Below are 19,509 nucleotides of genomic sequence, written 5' to 3'. Positions count from 1 at the left end.
ACAATTATATCGCACTTAGTATTAATACAATAATATGAGTTCGATTCGTAGGAGGCTGCGAAAAGCGTTAAAAGCAGGTTTAAGTCCCTCACAAAATATGCCACCGATTTAAGTATTTTTCAGTTAATTAAATTAACTTAGACATGGGGACTGCTCAACTTGCTTAATTGATATTATCTATTATTATTCCTTTACTTGTGAGGGTAGGGACAACAACTTTATGTTTCAACAAAGACTGAATTTCAAATAATTAGGGGGGAAGACAGATTCTGAATAATAGGGGGCTGAATGTTTTGAAACCGCCTTGGTCCTGGGTCCGGATGAGTGTCAAATAAAAAGGTAAAATTAAATAAAAATCGTTGATAACTTGTGTTTTTGTTCTGCTTGGAAGCAAAAGGCATTTTATTCTTTCATAAGTGGGTCTCGTGATGGACGTGCACGAATTCTTCAATTAACTAAATTATAAAAAATGTAATTTTTTTTTGTAATCAGCCAAATAAAGTGAGTTATCAGAGGGGCTAAAATTAAAGTTAACAATAAGATGTTTAATGTTTGTTTCTCTGTTATGCATTCTTGGTCGTGTTCTTTAATGTTCCAAAGACTTTCAATTTTGAGCTTACAAATCAAACCAACTATACTCCATGTTCTTTAAGCTTAAACTAAAATTAAAGCATTTAGATTATATCATGTAAAAAAGAAGAGAAGAAATATCGTATTGTATTTGCAGGGTATTTAACAAATTTGCAATTTGAAGGCGCATACAGGAAGCTGAATGGGTGAGAAGGGTCGGGGACTTTGCTTTTCGATTGTACAAATACAAAAAATTGGGTAGCTTGCAGCTTTAGTTTTAGTATTAAAAAAAGTTCACGTCTTGCGCGCGATTTAGGCATGTACGTGTACGCTATTTAATGCTTACAGTTTATACAAAAGTAGTAAACCAAAATAAAACGACGACGGCAACTAATGCTCAATATCCTTGAGAGTGGGCCTCAACAACATAATCGTACCAAGAATCAATTAATGCCTGATCAGTTATCATTGCGGCGTTTCTCCAACTTATTCTCCCTCGCATACGTTATGTATATATAAATAGTTCATCTTGTTTCGCGCTCGCTGCCTCGACTTTGCTGCTTAGTTATACATAATATAGTTTATATTTCGTATATAATGCATTTCTGTTTCTATCTCTGAACTCTCCGTCCGTGCGTCGGGGTTGTAAATTAATTCCGCCTGCCTCTTCTTCTTATAATGCCTACATTGCCGTTCCGTTTCGATTCGAATCCTATTCAACCTTCTTTTTATCAATGTATAATCAATTGCTATTGCTGGTATAAAGGAAAGTAACCAGATGTGAGTTAGAGCTCGAGCGTGGGTGTGAACTGTTTTTGTGGATTTGTCAAATGTGAAGAAAGCGTGGCGTGGCGTTGCTGTTGTTGTTGTTGTTGTGGTTGTTTTCTCTTGTCGGGCGTGCAATGCTATCTCAAAAATCGCAGTGAAAGGCGGGTGCTCGAATTCAGCTTGGCTCAATTTATTCGACCACCTTCAGCACCTTGCCGATGGCAATGGTTTTATCTAAAAGTTAAGAACAACGGTTAGGCTAAATTTTCGATTGATACAGAAAAACAGAAAACTTACTTTCATCTCTGAGCGTAAAACGGCCCATTTGAGGGAAAAGCTTAAACTGTTCAAGGCAAATCATTCCGGAGCACTCTATACGCATAATTGCAACCTGATCCTGCTTAACGAACCGTGGACGTGTTTTTGATTTGTCGCCAGTCTTTTTGTCGACCAAGCAAATGAGGGCCTATCGCAAATAAACAATTTATGTCATTTAGTTTATAAGTACTCTATGGGAGCAAAATGAAAACTCACCTTCACTGTCACCTCTTCGGCAGCGCAGTGTATGTGCATGACAGCCGAATAACCCGCACAGATAATTGATTTGTGTTCTAAGATTACGACCTGAGCATCAAAGATTTTTCCCGTCTTAATGGGATTGGCGGCATCGCAGAGCACAAACCCTGGCGAGACATCCTCCTCCTCAATGCCCTTAAAAAAATGGTAGAATAGGAATTAATTAAATCAACAGGTAATGAGTGTTTAACACGTAAAACCAATGTATTGCTTATCTAGAGAAAAGTTAGATTCAAATTTTGTTAAATATTAAAATCTTTTGATAAAAAGTGTATTTAAACTATAAACTTCAAATTTTAATTTAGGCTGTAAAGTATTATTCAGTTTCTGATTTATTCTAAATACAAAATCTTTGTGTTGTTTTTCGATAAGACAAATGAATTATCTTAATAGTCTATAATCAATTCTAATATAAACAATTGTCACTGAACTGAGAGTAACATATTTGTCCCGTACGATATTAAATTATTAATTAGTTATTATTAATTATGCACTTACTTTCAGCTTGATTTTGACGTTCTCGCCGGGACCAACAGATGTGACTTCGAAGTCGTCGGAAAACAACTGATCCACAGCCACTTGCGTCTATAAGAAACGTTAAATTAGTGCCCACTCGAATGTCGGCTAGATTTAAACTGCAAAAACTCACCCTATTTGGCATCACCAACAGGTTCTGACCCTTGCGCGCCATTCCGGACTCAACCTTGCCCATCACCACGGTGCCCATGTCCTTATACTTGTCTACGATGGGCATAATGAAGGGTCCGTCAGACTTGCGGTTGAGCGAGGGCAGTTCGTCGATGAACGGAATGAAGGCGGGCCCCCGGTACCAGGAGCAGAGCGTCTCCGGGACTTGGTCCTTCAGTCCGTAGCCGCTGAGACCCGAGCAAGGCATAAAGGTAAGGTCCTTGGCCGGGTTGAAGCCCAGCTTCTTGAGGTATGGTAGTATCTTGTCTTTACATTCGTTGTAGCGCGTCTGATCCCAACTGACCGTGGGGTCATCCATTTTGTTGACCAGCACGACCAGATGCTTGACGCCTGCGGTCTTGGCCAACATGGCGTGCTCGCGGGTCTGTCCGCCGCGGTCGAAGCCCGTCTCGAATTCACCCTTTCGCGCCGAGATGACCAGCACGGCGAGATCGGCCTGCGCCGCACCTCCGATCATGTTCGGCACGAAGCTCTTGTGACCGGGCGCGTCCAGGATTGTGAAGTGCTTGCGGTCCGTCTCAAAGAAGGCGCGCCCCACCTCGACGGTTTTGCCCTTGTCGCGCTCCTCCTGGTTGGTGTCCAGCGCCCAGGACAAGTACCAACTCTCGCGCGACTTCTCACGCGCCTCCCGCTCGTACTTCTCCAGCGTCCGCTTGTCTACCATGCCTGTGAGGGACATGATTTGTCCGCCGATTGTTGACTTGCCAGCATCTAAGCGATACAAAATCACCATGTCAATAAGCGAGGGCTTTTTACAGCAGCCGCATAAGTCATGGTAACTCACCAACATGGCCAATGAACACTACATTCACGTGCTCACGCTTGCTTCTGTTTTCCTCCACTTTGACCACCTTCTTCTTGGACACTTTGGGCGTGGCCTCGCCCTCTGTGAACTCGGCATCCTCCACCTCCTCGTCCTCGGGTGTGATAACTGCATCGTCTACATCCCAGCTGTCAGCGGGATCGGTTTCTAAATAATAAAAAATAAATAGTTATTAGTTAAGTCATTTATGGGGGATTCCACGGTGATTGTGAGAATGCCAAGTTGCTGGGAAACAGGATATCTTAGAAATCCGAGAATATCCATGCTTGTTTGTTTTTACAGAAATAGTTGTGCCAACACGAAATGCGGTAATGTTTGTTTGGGATTTATTACAAAAATTCATGGTTAATGGAAACAAAATGTATACATTGTTTAACTGTAAGTCACAATACCTATTTGTTATTAATTTTCAAATTTGTATACATTTTTTGCCTAAGCATCAGAATCTAAGAATAATTTGTATTGACTTTCTCTAAAATAGTGTCTCAAAGTCTAGATTAATCTAGTTTTTAACGGAATAAATGGAAATTCTATTCTCGTTTTGACTTATTAAAATAATCCACATTATCTAAAATGTTTATAGATACGGTAGTGACATATATTATTTGAACTTTCTCTATTCTTACAAAGAGAAGCCTGTGTGATGAAAACGTACATAACTATTTTCCAATTGACATACTTGTATTTTGGTTGAATATCTTGGATATTTTTTGTGCACTTTGTTATACAGCCAAACTATTCACAAAAATAAACTTTCAAAAAGTTTGTGGGTATCTTTATTGATGAAGTACATTTTTGGTTTGCAAAAAAGACAGCCGTGCAAATACCCACGTTTTAGTTCAAATTTAGTTTTTAAATAAATTTAGGTCAACTTTTAGAGATACTTTGCTTGGAAAAACACTTGATTGGGAATTCATTTGTAACCAAGTTAACGTGCGCCTCTCTTATTTACATATATACTTCATTCATGGCCAATCGGTGTTAGTCTGGTAACTACTACCACATGCTCTCGCCGTGTTTGACCTGGCGGCCGCATGCTAATTGGTAATTACTGGCTCTAGCCAGCCGGATGAGTCATGTGCCGGATCGGAGTGCTGGTGACAACGTGCTCGGTTGAAGGTGGATTTCTAATGTTAGGATCCCGAACCTTTGTCTTACTGGAGTTACCATTTGAAGAGAAGGGTTGGTTTCGAGGTGGAATTGCTGGATCCTGACAAACATATAGACTTATCCCGAATACCGCCTACTAACTTTTTCTCCACTTCGACGTCGATGGTTTCTTGGACACAATGTAGCGAGAACCCATGCCCTTACTCATGATGGCGGTACAAAAAACTAAAAAGCGAATGGGATTGGTAACAGGAGCGGATGGTTGAGCGAGCTGCGATCGCGCGAAAGTGTAAGAGCCAACAGCACATTTTTAGTCGTTTCAGCTGCCGCACAGCCAAACGGCATGGAAGCGGAATCGGGTTCGAAGCGGTTTCAACCGCCGGCGAGCTGCACTAAGCGCTTCCATTCGGGCCAAACAACTACAACGTGGCGGCAATGGAGTCGCTGCGATAACGAGTGAGCCAGCTGAACGGACGCCCATGCCATTCCACTTCATTCCAGTCCGCGAAGCGAAGCTGGGCGCAACAGAGGCTCCAATAAACGATTGGCAAAAACGCAAACGTGTCAAAAACACAGCGATTGGGGGTCATTTGCGAGTGTGAGTGCGAAGATGGCAAGGCAAATGGCCAAATAAACGGCGGCACAAAGAGTAGTGGGAGAAAAATGGCAGCGCAAACAGCTGCTCGTTGGCGTCGCCGGGCGAATGGCAAGAGTGTGAGTGGCCGCTAGATCTGCGCCGTGAATGGACACAGCGCATCAAGTGACTGTTATTTGTGCAATATATTTCGTGGTATTATGAATAAGTCAGAAGCAGGGAATAGTAATTGTTTGTTTTTTTTTTTTTTAGAGCAAGAAGATATTTGTTAAAAACTATCACAGCTGCCTGATTTACCAAATTACAGATAATGAATTTTTCAGAATAGTAACCAAAGCACTACATTAAAATAATCGAGAAAGAATCACATAAATTAGTCAATAAATAAAAAAAAAAAATACAACGTTCAAACAATTTATATAGCAGAAATATTTTCCTTTTTTTGTGACCCTTGTGAATTCAATCTATTCGTATCTGGTAATTACAATAAAAATTTTAAATACCGGTTCCAAATGAAACTTTCTATTTTTCTATCAAAGGTATAGAGTAATTCCAGGCGTAGAAGCAATTTAAAGTATACATTGACGTAGAGACTAATTCAGTTTACAGTTTACAGTTTTACTGTGGACAATTATTAATAATTACCATTTCAGGCTTATAATTTCTATAAAAAACCCTAGGATTGGCGATGCCAAAGTAAAAAAGGAAATAAGTTAAATAGGTTTGGCTACCGAATGATCTAAGTGGTTTGAAAAACCTAAATTCGACAACAATTCGTGTTTGGGAACACAATTGTTTAGAAAAATTTTATTTTACCACAAAAGTGACAGGTCGCGATCTGCGCATCTCTGCCATGAGCCACCGCTGGCGACACGATGGCGTGAAAAGCGGTCAAAGAAAGGCCCTGACCAACAGTGGTTTTTGCACCCAGGCCAAAAAGAGATTAGCCATTTGCTTAACGGCAAAATAAAGCCCACAAATCGAATAAAGCAAGCAACACATGCGACGCCGACTGCATCGCTGACGCAGATTGAGGTTATGTGCGGACACCGATAATAACCTAAACTGAACCGAACGAATGCAACCTTTCTTCGGGGTTTTCCTTTCTTTTACCCTTCCCCTCTTTCCTTTCACACTGGTCTCCCCAACAGCAGGTAGCAACAATAACACGCTTCTTTGTTGACGTCACAGGGGAAGAGTTCAATGGACGTGGACGGTGGGTTTCGGAGGGGGGTTTTTTGGGAGTTTGGGTTCGGGGGCTCTATTTACCATTGTTTGCGATTTTGTCCGAGGGGTTGAGACCTTCGATGGGCGTTGGAGCTGCTGCCGCTGCCGCAGAAGGCGTGGTGGCAGGCGAACCCGGTGCTGGCGATGCGGAATTGGAGGAGGAAGTGGGCGGTGCATCCGCTCCCGCCGCCGCTTGGGGAGGAGGGGGAGCTGCGCCCGCTGTAGATCCCCCGCTGCCGGTGGAGTCGGGTGTGGTGGCTGGCGTGGCGGATCCTGAGGCGGGACCCGGATCCGTGGCAGTGGGGGGCGGGGTCGGCGCCTGGGCCTCCGCCTCCTCCGCTGCGACCGCAACTGCTGCCGCTGCTGCGGCCACGCTGTTGTAACTGAAACTGGGCACAAACTCCACCGCGTTCACATTCAGCGTGGAGAACTTTGTGCTGATCTCCGTGTTTTCCTGGGCGGCCATCGTTCTGATGCGGTGCGGTTTCTCTGTTTTTCGATGAAAATCTCTCGCTTTTTTCACGCGACACACTTTCGCCCTCCTTCAAACGGCTGCTTCTTCTTGCTGCTCCCGCACTCACACAGAACACACGCGGTCGTTTCGGGATTGAAAATGGAAATACGGGAATGGCAATGGCACTAAGAATCACACACGCTTCAAAAGTTGGTGGCCGGGGGGTGGGGGGTTAAAGCCAGACTTTCGACTTAATGAGGTCCACACTAGTGTTGTGGTTCGGTCTTGTGTTGTGTGTGCTATGGCCTGGCCAACTTAGTTTAAACTCAGTTTTCCTCTATTTCCTCGGGGGGAAATCTCTTGCTGGTGGCAGTGGTTACCACCTGGTGACCTGCAGGTGTAATTCGCTACCTAAACACTTAATGCAGTGCTCGGGAATTAGCAATCTTTTATTATTTTTACACGTTTCAAGCCACGCATCGAGTCAGGGTTGTCACAAGTATGAAATGTTATCGGGGTATCGATAGGTGAATGTACAGTGGGGCCTAGTGGCAGACCACAAAAAAATAATTAAATTCAAATATATCAGTGATATCATTATTCTAGAACAACATATTAATCCTTTAATACTATTTAGTCTGATAGCAGCTTCCTTTTTCGAACTCTCATATATGTATGTACTGCGCTAGTTAAAATAATTAAATAAGTTTTTACTAATGCTAATGATGGTTATAATCAAATAATAGGCCGATGGCAGATTTAAAGCAACAAATAAATGTAGATTTATGTTCACTTGAATATACTTTTGTTTTTTGTACAAATTTAAAACAAATATGTTTACATTAAAAATCGCTATAACGTACCTTACAGCCGGTTTAGACAGGAGCGCATCTGAAACTTTAAATAAAAATTACGAGTGTAGTCTTTATTTTTGACAAATGTAAAACTCCGATTTTCACAGAGCACACCTTCCGATAAAAGCTGATCTGAACAGATGTGGCTCATAAATACCTTAACCAATATTTTGACAATAATACCAACCGTTTTTAACGCAATTTCTATCTGTCTTAATTTCCAATCGTTTCGCTCGGATGTGCTCTACGGGATTTTGCTATAATGAAAAATGCGTAAAAATATTGTTCCCCATACTATCGTGATAGATAAAAACAATCGATTATTTTAGCCCAACCATCGATAGTTCCATCGATGTTTTGACAGCTCACGTCAAGGTGCAGCCACACTGAAGCAACGTCACTGGTGCCGGACGCCATTTTAGCAGAGTGAAAATAATTGTCGCCAGATAAACTTGCTTTGAACAGACGTGCGTTTTGGGAAATAATTAAAATCTCAATATAGATAATGAGTAACGGTGCAAGTGCCGGGGGATTGGGCGCAGCGCGTCCTCCGCCCAGAATCGATGGAATGGTCTCGCTGAAGGCAAGTATATGTGAAAAAAAAGAAATCGCTAACAAAATGGCGGCCGGCTGGCAACGTTGCCGGGTTAGATAACCTCTTTTCGGAATGTAAATCAATGTGAGCGTATTGATATCCCGCAGGTCGACAATCTCACATACCGCACCACGCCGGAGGATCTGCGTCGGGTCTTTGAAAGATGCGGCGAGGTAGGCGACATCTACATACCCAGGGATCGCTACACGCGCGAAAGCCGCGGTTTTGCCTTCGTTCGGTAAGTATCCCATCTCGTGTCTTATTCCGGGAAATTTGGCTAACCCAAGTATAGCAATGGTTAGACATCTTGAAAGTATCAAATACCCTTACATATCTACATCAATTATCCATGGGAACTTATAAAAACATATTCCTAGTAGCATATTCAGTATATACGGGCAGTGTTTTATTCCATCTGTTAGGACCAGGGGTTTGTATATTTCCATTAACATCAAAAATTGATAAGAATCCTTCTAAACTTACATTAGTAATTCCTCAAGACGATTTTTTCTTTATAAGACATTATTAATACTTTAAGAACACTTAATGTCCAACGGTTCACTAGTATCACTAATTTCAGTTATTATTAAAGTAATTAATAATATGTCTTTCAAACGCATCATATTAAATAAAACAAGCATTATTTGCTAGCATCGAAGGTGTATCAGTTATAAATCTGTACATTTTCTGTAGCAAAAAGGTGCCAGATGAAATGTGTTCACTTGCAACTGTTGCCTACTCAACTCCTACTAGCCAACATACTGAGAATACAACATTTTACCAATTGAAACACGTGATGTGTCCACAAAAATAACATTTTGTAATCTTGAGTTGTTTTATAGGGCGAAAAGGTGCCATAAAACGCCACATGTTTTTGTATGCATCTCAATCCAAATTTGCATTATTTGCTAACATTAAAGGTGTACTAGTAACAAATCTATACATTTTTTCAAACAAAAGGGTGCCAGATGAAATGTTTTCACTTGCAACTGTTGCCTACTCAACTACTACTAGCCCAAAAAAAAAAAAAAAACAACATAAACTATTGCCAAAATTGTATGCTTCTTGCTTAGCATTTGCTTCTATATTGTGTAGCGAAAAACTTTCATTAAAAACGTTTTAGAACTAAGATCTTCTTCAAACTAGAAATAAAATAATACAACAATTTGTATTGTGCATTATTCGCTATTTTTGAATATGTATCAGCTTTCAATCTGAACATTTTCCTTAGCGAAATGATGCCAGAATAACTGTGTTTACTTGCAACTGTTGCCTACCAAATCCCTGCTAGCCAACATACTGTCAACCCTACAGTTTCAGAAGATTTAAATAAAAGTTTAATATGTATTACTAAAATACCCAGGTACATAGTTCTTATGAAGTTTCTGTCTTGCATTGCAGCTTCTATGACAAACGTGATGCTGAGGACGCACTGGAGGCCATGGACGGTCGCATGTTGGACGGCAGGGAGCTTCGTGTACAGATGGCCCGCTACGGCCGCCCGTCGTCGCCCACACGTAGCTCGAGTGGTCGTCGTGGCGGAGGAGGTGGAGGTGGATCCGGCGGACGTCGTCGCTCACGATCCCGCTCCCCGATGCGTCGCCGTTCGCGCAGCCCGCGGCGCCGCTCGTATTCCCGTTCCCGCTCGGCTGGCAGCCATTCACCGGAACGCCGCTCCAAGTTCTCGCGCAGTCCTGTCCGCGGCGACAGTCGCAACGGAATCGGAAGCGGGTCCGTGGCAATAGTCGCAGCCGCGTCTCGCAGTCGCAGTCGCTCCTAAATATGACAAAAACGTTCCATCATGTTAGAGTGCGAGGTGGGTTATCAAACGTGCTCGTTAACTTCCATTAAGAGTCGAAGGACATTTTAAAACAGTGGTCGGTACGGTATAAAACATACAAATTTCTTCTTCATTCCAGATATGGCTCGCTGACAAAGCCAGATTCCGACTCCTGTTAAGGATCTGTGGCTCCTCCTGTGTCATGCTGTACCCGAACAGCAGGTATACAAAACATTAAACACTTACACTTTACACAACTATTTATAGCGAACTATTTTAAGTTTCGGCAGAGTATATAAGAAGAGAAAAGGCATGTAATTACGTTCCGAGCGAGATCCCCGGTCCCTGGGAGATCCCTCGATGTCGGTTCTTTCCAATTAGGCTTTTGATATACTTAGTAGCGTAGTAGAAATCCTTGAACAAAACCAGAAACAAAACATAATAAACTCAAATTACCACGGCTTCTACTTAATACTCAGTATAAGATGACAGACAGAAGGAGGATGAGTGATAGTGCTCTGATTGTTTCGTTGCGTTCCGTTCGATTCAATTCGATTCGATTGCGTTTGTGTTGCCCGTTTCCGTTATTTGTACATTTTAACGACAAACTTATTAACAAGCTTCTCCCACACGTTTATTATATACATGCAGGCAGTTGGTGTGTGGCAGTTGTTGCGGTTCTGATAAGATTGTGGTTAAATCGCGAGGGAGGATCAGCAGCAGCGCATCATCCAAGCTACAACTCCTTTCTCCTTCCTCCTGGGAGCGGACATCGCGTGGCTGCTGTTGCTGCTGCTGCTGCTGCTGCAGATGCTGTTGCTGTCGCTGACGCACGTTGCCGTTGCTGGTGCCGCTGATGTTGCAGTTGCAGATGCAGCTTGCTGTTTCCTGTTAGCCGCTGTCACAGCTCCAGATTCTGCGATTCTCCAGCTTGGGAGCTGGGAGTAGCAGTCACTCATAGTTTCCTGTTTCCCGACACTTCTTCTCTCGTCTCGTCTCGTCTCATCTCGTCTCGTCTCGCGATTTGTAGCTGGTTGGCGTTGTTGGTGTTTTCCTGTATGTTGGTGGGCGTCCCCTTTTGAGTTTAGGCGAAAAAACATTTCCAGCCGAGCTATGTTGGTGATGCAATGGATGTCGGAGTTAGGACCTCGAACTGTGACTAGGCCTCGTTGGATTTCTTCAAGGACTTAATTGGGTGAGTCGGACAGCTAACTTTTTTTTATTACAGCTTTTAAAAAAAAAATTATTCAATAAAATGTAATTCCATTTAAATGTACCCAAACATTTGTTTTTTATTTGGAAATTCGGTTTTTTCGAATTGTGTAATTCATTTTTAGAGCGGCAACTTAAAAGCCTTGTTGTACTCTGGTGCCTACAATATGGCATTCAGTAGAGACCGCTAAAAGCTGGCATAAAAACGATATTTAAAACTTAAAAAACAAATTGCGATTCTTAAGAAAATTAAAATAAAAGGGTATGAATGCTTTGGTATTAATAAGAGCGAAGTTGGTCTGTATATTTCATTTTATAATTAAAATTGAAATCTCTCTAATTTTTTTAGTGCAAGGCTCTTTAATTTTCTTCGATTATCTATGGTATATAAAAACTAGGCTTTGATGTTTTTGTTGGGCCGTTTCTATTGGCACCAAAAACTTGGTAGTCGTGTGTTTTATTGACAAAACAGTTGCCGGGAAACTGAAGGAAAATCATAAATCTGATTTGTTCTGATTTTTACTCAGGTCGGACGGACCCTTTACACTTTCGCCCAAAATTAAATTGATTCCTCCTTAAAGATGATTCAGTACGACACTGTGCAGATCAAAAATGTGTCCTGGTGAGCTATAGTCATGACTTTCTTGATCTCAGATAAGTACTGTGTTGAGTTTTTAGGCAGCCCGAGCTGCATACGGAGGGCACCTATGTGTGCTCCTTTCCGGAGCCACCGCCGCCAGAAGCCCACTTGAAACCGGGCACCTGGCATGGCCATCTGGAGCCGTATCAGCGTCTTTTCTACCACCAGACGATGAATTCGGTGCGCTCGAGCAAACGCTACCGGGCCAATCCGAACGTCCCAAAGGACACACTTGACTTCTCGCTGCAGTCGCGCTACGATCATACGCGCGAAGCCTTTCCGGACAAAGTAGACTATGTCATGCAGCGGGAGACTTGCCGGGCCATAAGCAGCTGGTCGGCACCCGGGGCGGCCAAGGAAATCGGCGCCCAGCTCAAGTCGTTCCGGGTGCTGCGCAACACGCGCCTTATCCGCCGCAAGCAGGAGGCCGTCCTGGGTCATCCACTTCGCATTGGTAAGTTGTTATGTTTAAAGAGGTTCCTTTTCTCAGTTTCAAAAAGTAGGTATAAGTTATAGAATAAGGAGTAATAGGTATAAAGGTAGCAAAATAATAATGAAAATTCTAATAAAATAAAAATGCCAGTGCATTTCAGCAAGAATTCTAGTTCTAAATAGATTTTCTTTAAAAATTAACCACAAACAGCAATGTCTTACTTGTAATATTACTACTTTAAAAATTGCTGTAAAATTGATTACAGATAAATATTATTTTTATATACCTAAGGTCAATTGTTTGGTATATTTTCAGGCGGCTGTAAGGAAAAGATCCATCCCCATAGTGTGAAGCTGATTTGTAGTGGCGTCCATAACCAGCTGGTCAACAACGGATTTTCGCGCCAGTCCTCCGACGGCAACTTCTTCCGCTATTAGCTCCGCTAAGGTCTTTGCCTTCCCAGAAAAAAAGAGTTTCTTGTTTTGGGTTTTATAAACATTATTGGCAATAAATTTGTGACACAGAAGCAGTCGTCACGCCGTCGCCTCCAGCTTGGGCTGCTTGGCCATGTGCTCCGCATCATCGTCATCTGTCACCGTTTGTGGGGTATCGTTTTGGTCCTCCTCTGCCTGCTGTTGCGATGCTTTGTGGCGCTGCTTCTTGTTCTGGTTACGGTAGCTTTTTGGCAGTTTGTTTTCACCAATCCTAAAACGGGCAGGTAATTAGTATACGAGAAAGAATGGCTCAAGTACTTTGCTTACATGATTGTGGCCCTTGTTCCTGGTCCCCAGTGAGGAGTGGGGTTCTCCTGGAAACGCGATAACGCAGACTTTCGGCTCTTCGGGTTGGCCTCCGGGTGAAGTTCATCGAACTCGTAGTCCGCGGTGCTTTGTTTCGAAAGTATGGCCTCCAGAGGAGTGCCAGCAATCATCCGGTCGGGATTGACCGGATGCCGCTTGCTCCAGCTGCGCAGAATGTCCCACAGCACCGCTGGGGGCGCATCAGTTTTCAGGGAGTTCTTCGAGGCATGCGAGTAGGAGACTCGATAGCCGGCATGGAGAATGGCAGACCGGAACTTCAGCATGGGCACAATCTCTAGCTTAAGCACGCAGCACAGTTTGTCAGGCGTGTAATACAGGGGAACATCCTGCAACTCCTCCTGGACCATGGAGAGCACGCCAACGATTCTCCTTTGGGTGCCTAGGGACTGCAGCGATGACTCCTGCACGGTCTTCAATAGGTCCTGGACGAATTCCGGGTTATGAATCGGAGCTGACCAGATGGGCCCACCCAGGTGGTGCTTGTGACCGCAATGCTCGCACTGAGAATTGACCGTTGGACCTGTGGGTATGCCGTATTTCAACTGCTGGGGATTTCCAGCCGTGGGATTGGGCTTAATTGTGCCCAAGGGTTGCAGCGTAAAGGTCTCGCAGCCGGTGCACTGGTATATCCAAGACTGTTTGCTCATTGACAACTTGCACTGCGCTTGTCCCGCGTACACTCGTACAAATATCCGGACGTAAAAGTCCGCTGATATGCTCAGCAGCGGTTCGATGTATTTGCCATGCCTATTCGCATGGCTCTCGATGCAGTGTAGCAGGATGCGTAATGCCATCTCGTGGCAACACTTCATCCGCAAGGGCACAGATCCGTACTTCACATAGCACGCCTCCGGAGCGTTTCCGGCCAGAACGGCCATGTCGGTGGCAGTTACCAGGAGCAGGCCCCCGTCCACTAGACACTGCATAGCTCCGTCCAGAAAGCGATTCGGACATCCGTACGGATCCAGGTCCACGGCATCAAAGCGCTTCTCGGGGTGTGTCGAAAGATACATGAGGGTCCTGTAAGAGGCATACATAAATGAAATTTCGCTTTAAAACTTTTGATTGCCGGGTTTCGGATACTTAATGAGAGATAGCTTAAGTTCATAACACGAATACACTACATTTCATAGCTAAAACCTCTTATAAGAACTACCTTGTTTTAAAATAGACTGGTTTTTTTTAACACTACAATATTGAAATATTAAATTGATTAGTTGGTCAATTTAGACTCCTGCAGACTCATCATGGCTATCCACTATATATGTTATAGTTAGGTGATATAGTCAACATACATGGCATCCGAATGACTGGGTTCGATCAGCTCCTCCACTTTGTTGTGCCGGATATTAGTGTTGATGGACTCCACCGCCTGGCGGGATAGATCGTTGGCCACGATCTGGCGCACTCCAGCGATTTCCTGGGCGTAGCGAATGCTCCGCAAACCTGTTGCTGCCAGGGCCTCCAGTATCCGCAGACCATCCTCATAGCGAGTACCTGCCTCATAGGTGGGTGGATTCTCGGAAACCGGAGTGGGTTTTTCCTGCTCCTGCTCCTCCTCCTTCACCTTCTTTCGCTGCTTTTTTAGCACCTTTTCGCTTCTTTCTTTCGCCAATCTCCGGAAGTAAACATTTAAGACTGCGATGCTCAGATCTCGATTGAATTCTTGGACAGGATTGTAGAAAACATTGCCGCCAGAAACGATCTCTGCGTTGCGTTCGCGTATCACGCTTTCATTGGGGTTCTCCGCAATAATCTGCAATGAAATGATTAGTTAAAATGCTTTAATTAAGTGGTTTTCTTCAACAACCTGCGGTTTTTCCTCGTCAACTTCCATTTGAAGGTGATAAAAAACATCCACGTGGGGCTGTGTTGGATAACGCGCTGCCTTCGGTAGTGCTGAGAAACGCTTTGTCAGCTATCTAGCTATAAAAATGTTCAGTTGGATATCTAAAAACACGATGTCTGCAAAGAATTATAGCTAGCAAGTTATTTCTAAATTAATTCAATAATTTGTTTGAAAATAAGTACGATGTGAAATCTATAATTAAAGTAAGCACTAAACCTTAAAGGTAAAAATGGATAGAAAATAAGTTAAGAAACATTCTATAATGATTTTAATAAAAACATTTACATAACTATAATTTAACAAGGAAATAAAAAAACGCTGTTTGCACTAGCTAACTTTCCATCACCCGATGTATCGACATATTTATCGGGCCGGAGTCCATCCCTATGGTTGATAAAGAAATTAATTTGCAGAAGTGAAGCAGTTGCAGCCGCAAACAGAAGCAAATCCTCTAGAAGCGATAAGAATTTTGTACTTTTATATAGCGCCACAAAGAATACACAGAATGACCGATCTGCGCAACGAGATGGACAGCGATCTGGACCAGAACTACTCCCTGAACAGCAATGCGGACCCAAAGAACATGCAGGAGCTGACCATTTACGTGAGTAATGCCCGATCCGGGAACCACCCAGTAAATAAAGAACCGAAATGAGCACCCAGTAAAATCCGCCTCCTGTTATCAGGTCCAAAATCTGTTGCAGAATGTGCAGGACAAGTTTCAGACGATGTCCGACCAGATAATCACGCGCATCGACGACATGGGCAACCGCATCGACGACCTGGAGAAGAGCATCGCGGACCTGATGAACCAGGCCGGGATTGAGGGCCAGGGCCCGGAGAAATGAGACCCGTAGAAGCCCGTCGTTCGGCCACGCCCATCTGGAAACTGCATCCCAATACCATAATACACATACATCGAACACCTGGCACCCAGTCACCCGAATCAAGTTTGTAATTCCAGGCTCTCACATTCATTTAATCTCCTCCGCACCCGGTTGCTCCAAAACCACACATTTGCTCATCCGTTTATTGCATAGTTCTAAGTTTCTCCCACACGGAGAGCTTCTTTATTTTAAGTAAAGTAATTCTTTTGTGAGCAAGGGCCAATAATTTAGAATTATTGCCGTTTAGTTTCTATTTATTAATAAAAATTTCAAGAATTGTAAAATCCCTGGTATTGGGAGTTCAGGACTTCGATTTAACAACGGTTACCTGGCGACCTGCTCCCGAATTCCGCCTTCTCGCCTGCGGGGTTATGGCGGTAACATGGAAAAGTGGAGAGAAATGTGCCATTTCCGCTTGATTAGTTATGATATGCATATATATGTATTCTTGTTTATCTGGGACAAATAATACGAATCGTGAGCCGTGGCGATTAAAGTGTATGCAAATCAGCGTTGAATGCAAGCTAAAACTAAGTAAGTTAGGGCTACTTTTAAAATGGATTCGTTAAGTAGACTTATTAGCTAGTTCTTGAGTATAATTTGCAATACGTTGCTTATTAAAGTCGAATAGTTTTGGCGAACGATATATTTTTAATTGCTTAAACAACGCATGCTTTAGAATATATTACCTTTGGAAAAAATTTGTTTTAAGAGATAATTTATAACATCAAGCAACAAAACAAATCGAATCGGTCTGTCCGGAATGAACATCGAGATCTCGGAAACTATAAAAGCCAGAGATTTAAGTTTTGACATGCAGATTCTAATTTAAAGCGCCACGCTTACTCTTACGCCCACAAATGTTTGTTTTGTCACATTGAGATATGGTAGAGTTAGCTGTTGGCCTGTGAATGTGATTTTAAGTCAGATTAAGATAGTTGAAACAGGCATTCTATAAATCGAGTTTTTATTTTGAGTTCTGCTGTTCTGCAGGCAAAACACTATCCTTTTTTTTTTTTAAAGCTAACAAATGTTTCGTGATAAAAAAATAAGATATGATTACCTAATTCATTTGGAACTGCATGTTAAAACAATAAAAATTATGGCATAAACTAATTTTTATAATTACATCAGAGCGATTAAGATATTCTTTTCTTGGTTTTCAATTTATGATAAGTTGGATTTTATTTTATGTTTTATATTTAGAATGTGTGACTAGTATAGCCTGCAATACTGATATGAATTCTGGTTTAAGAATTTCAGTACTAGTGCTGGGGTACATGAAACTGCTTCTGCAATCTTACATGGGTGGATGCCACAGCCTTGAAAGGATGTTTTACTGTCTGCCTGGTCGGTTTCGAAGGAGCAGGAGTTGCACTTGCGCCGGACGAGGGCGTGGCTACATCTTTGGCAGTGGATCGTATCTTGGCCCCAAAGACATTCTCGCGAGGAGTGAGCTGGCTGCTCTGCTGGGTGGGCTCCCTTTCATCGTCTGATGCGGTTCCAGATTCCTCTTCTTCCTCTCCACTTTGCTCGGTTTCCTGGGAGCAACAAATAAATTTCAATTAGTAAAGGGTCATTCCCAGAAAGCATCATCTCAATCTAACCTCATCTTCGTCATCATCCTCTTCTTCCTGCTCATCGGTTTCCTCCTCTGGTTCCGTTTTACTCCCATGACTGATTCCGGCACCGGCCAGATTCTTGCTACTCCTGGATAACCTTTGGCGCCTCTTCAGCGGACTGACCAGGTGCTCATGCTCCAAACTATCCATAGACTGCGAACGCAAACCCTTCTTTAGGGCCGCCTTTCGGGAAGTGGGCTCCTCCTTGCTTTTCATCAGCTTCTGGAACTCCAGGAAATCGTCGCGTTCATCAATGCTCCCTATATCATAGTAACTAGCGGAAAGGACCTCCAAGGCCTTGGTGTGCTGCTTCATGGAAATCAGAATAAAATCAGAGATTATCTGCTTCAAGTCCCTTAACTTCCGCTGCTCGAAGTTCCCAATGATGTCGTCGATCTCTTTGTTGGTGCGCTGTACCTCCATTTTGGCTTTAAACAACTCGGAATCTGCGGCACTCTGGGAAAGTAAAATTCAAGATTATTGTCTCATTTTTGAGCCGTTTTTCCACTCACATTATTGGCTGAAAACTTTGACTTAAGCTCCAGCATCTGTCGTTGACGTAGAACCTCCTTATCCCGGGCTATAACTGCAAGACGTAAATTTTCCCGTGTGGACTTGCAAAGCTGCTCGAACTGCGAGAGCTCGTTAACAATCTGGAGAAAAAGCATCAAATAATTTTACTAATTAGCGATTTAAATATGTGATTTAGATACATAACTTTTACGTTAACCACAACTTCACTATTTTAAAATTTAATTTACAAAGAATTGCTTTTAAAGTTAATAGTAAAGAATAAAGTTTGGTCCAGCTTAAATCTTTAAAACGAATAGTAATGTAAACGTAAACTAGGAAAATCGGATTGGTCTTACAACTTAAGACCCTACCTTGTGTTCCAATCGGTGCACATTGATGTCCATATAGTCGCCCATTATTGTGACCGCATTCGTGAAACTCTTCAGTCCTTGACAGAGACTTTCATTGATTTCCTCGTCATCGGCATAACTCTTAACACTCTTGGCCAGCTCATCGAAGGAGTCGCGGTATCTGCAAGGAATCATAAATAAAGTCCAGGATTCAACTATTAAGTGTACCCACTTGGCCATTTTCCTCGTCACCAAAGCAAATGAAGAACACATCTCCAATAAATGTCGCTCTGTTATGTTTATGCGCTCGGTTATTAGTTTGATGCGATCATCTTTGGTATTCAGAAACGATAATTTTCCACGGCGAAACATTCTTGTTTAGTTTAGCTGATTTTCCTTAATTTTTCTTTTGACAATAAAATCCAGGGAAAACCGTTACCAAGACAACGGAAAAATATCCAGGTGGCAACACTGGCTAATGTTAAATTCTATCTTAACATCTGTTAAATTAACGTCACCTCTTGGTCAAAAGATGGCGCCACTGTCAACTGTTTTTAAATATACATACATACATAGATGGCGCCGCTAATTTATTTAATTTGTTGTAGAAATATAAAACAATCTAAAAATAGTATTGGGGATTATAAAAAAAATCTCTGTACTTTATTTGATCAAATGTATTTCTTAAAAAGTGTCAGGGTCAAGAGCACCATCTTATGATATAAATTGTAGGTGACTGCGTGTCTGACATGTGGCTATATTTATATTGGAATGATCTATGACTAATTAATAGGCTGCACAAGCCGAAAATATGAAATATAAATAAATGCTTAAAAAGAGATACCTCTTTAAATAGTCTAATTTCTTATGTGAGCTATAGTTTATAACATTGTCGAGCCAGATATAGACAATATAATTATACGAATCCATATTACATATGTATGTTTATATTTATTTCGCAACCCTCAAGTTAAGTTAATAAATAAAATCAACTGGGAAAATCGTTCTTTCAAGTTAGTGGTATTAATTTTCACAGTAATACAATTTTTCAATATCCGTTTTTTTTAATCAAATAATACATTTTACTGTATATAATATAAGTTATTTCACACTTTGGTATAA

General features: G+C 42.3%; 6 protein-coding genes across 8 annotated transcripts; 3 read left to right on the top strand and 3 right to left on the bottom strand.

The window, feature by feature from the left end:
* Positions 1-367: 367 nt before the first annotated feature.
* Positions 368-7,275, bottom strand: LOC108138126 (eukaryotic peptide chain release factor GTP-binding subunit ERF3A). 2 transcript variants are annotated; one of them, XM_017260159.2, is made up of 7 exons: positions 6,420-7,275; positions 3,407-3,592; positions 2,564-3,333; positions 2,413-2,499; positions 1,873-2,049; positions 1,636-1,804; positions 368-1,572 (listed from the first exon to the last, which is right to left on the bottom strand). In XM_017260159.2, exons 1-7 carry the CDS (start codon positions 6,841-6,843, stop codon positions 1,529-1,531), a joined length of 1,857 nt encoding a protein of 618 aa, XP_017115648.1. In that variant the 5' UTR covers positions 6,844-7,275; the 3' UTR covers positions 368-1,528. The 2 variants fall into 2 exon arrangements, with proteins under 2 accessions (XP_017115648.1, XP_017115649.1); XM_017260160.2 differs by lacking the exon at positions 6,420-7,275 and adding an exon at positions 4,697-4,919.
* A 796-nt stretch (positions 7,276-8,071) lies between these two features.
* Positions 8,072-11,336, top strand: LOC108138298 (serine/arginine-rich splicing factor 2). 2 transcript variants are annotated; one of them, XR_001774101.2, is made up of 5 exons: positions 8,072-8,268; positions 8,388-8,518; positions 9,682-10,096; positions 10,200-10,282; positions 10,712-11,336. XR_001774101.2 is itself a non-coding variant. In XM_017260453.2 (4 exons), exons 1-3 carry the CDS (start codon positions 8,191-8,193, stop codon positions 10,058-10,060), a joined length of 588 nt encoding a protein of 195 aa, XP_017115942.1. In that variant the 5' UTR covers positions 8,072-8,190; the 3' UTR covers positions 10,061-10,096; positions 10,200-10,532. The 2 variants fall into 2 exon arrangements, 1 of the variants encoding a protein (XP_017115942.1); XM_017260453.2 differs by lacking the exon at positions 10,712-11,336 and having other exon boundaries at positions 10,200-10,532.
* Positions 11,337-11,719: 383 nt separating this feature from the next.
* LOC108138306 (protein C1orf194) lies at positions 11,720-13,022 on the top strand. The gene is made up of 3 exons (XM_017260463.2): positions 11,720-11,894; positions 11,951-12,366; positions 12,661-13,022. Exons 1-3 carry the CDS (start codon positions 11,854-11,856, stop codon positions 12,780-12,782), a joined length of 579 nt encoding a protein of 192 aa, XP_017115952.1. The 5' UTR covers positions 11,720-11,853; the 3' UTR covers positions 12,783-13,022.
* On the bottom strand, positions 12,823-15,043 carry LOC108138305 (probable tRNA (guanine(26)-N(2))-dimethyltransferase). Its single transcript, XM_017260462.2, has 4 exons — positions 14,977-15,043; positions 14,462-14,922; positions 13,107-14,186; positions 12,823-13,050 (listed from the first exon to the last, which is right to left on the bottom strand). Exons 1-4 carry the CDS (start codon positions 15,001-15,003, stop codon positions 12,879-12,881), a joined length of 1,740 nt encoding a protein of 579 aa, XP_017115951.1. The 5' UTR covers positions 15,004-15,043; the 3' UTR covers positions 12,823-12,878.
* Positions 15,044-15,425: 382 nt separating this feature from the next.
* LOC108138343 (heat shock factor-binding protein 1) lies at positions 15,426-16,186 on the top strand. Its single transcript, XM_017260512.2, has 2 exons — positions 15,426-15,619; positions 15,702-16,186. Exons 1-2 carry the CDS (start codon positions 15,521-15,523, stop codon positions 15,861-15,863), a joined length of 261 nt encoding a protein of 86 aa, XP_017116001.1. The 5' UTR covers positions 15,426-15,520; the 3' UTR covers positions 15,864-16,186.
* An 801-nt stretch (positions 16,187-16,987) lies between these two features.
* LOC108138342 (protein FAM92A-A) lies at positions 16,988-18,830 on the bottom strand. The gene is made up of 5 exons (XM_017260511.2): positions 18,620-18,830; positions 18,409-18,568; positions 18,037-18,177; positions 17,510-17,980; positions 16,988-17,443 (listed from the first exon to the last, which is right to left on the bottom strand). The coding sequence occupies exons 1-5, from the start codon at positions 18,757-18,759 to the stop codon at positions 17,168-17,170; spliced, it is 1,188 nt and encodes a 395-aa protein (XP_017116000.1). The 5' UTR covers positions 18,760-18,830; the 3' UTR covers positions 16,988-17,167.
* Positions 18,831-19,509: the final 679 nt, after the last annotated feature.

Source organism: Drosophila elegans, unplaced genomic scaffold (genome assembly GCF_018152505.1).
Source record: "Drosophila elegans isolate 14027-0461.03 unplaced genomic scaffold, ASM1815250v1 contig_814, whole genome shotgun sequence".
Classification (NCBI taxonomy): domain Eukaryota; kingdom Metazoa; phylum Arthropoda; class Insecta; order Diptera; family Drosophilidae; genus Drosophila; species Drosophila elegans.
The sequence above is the reverse complement of the archived record's forward strand: the minus strand, read 5'-3'. Positions and strand labels throughout refer to the sequence as shown.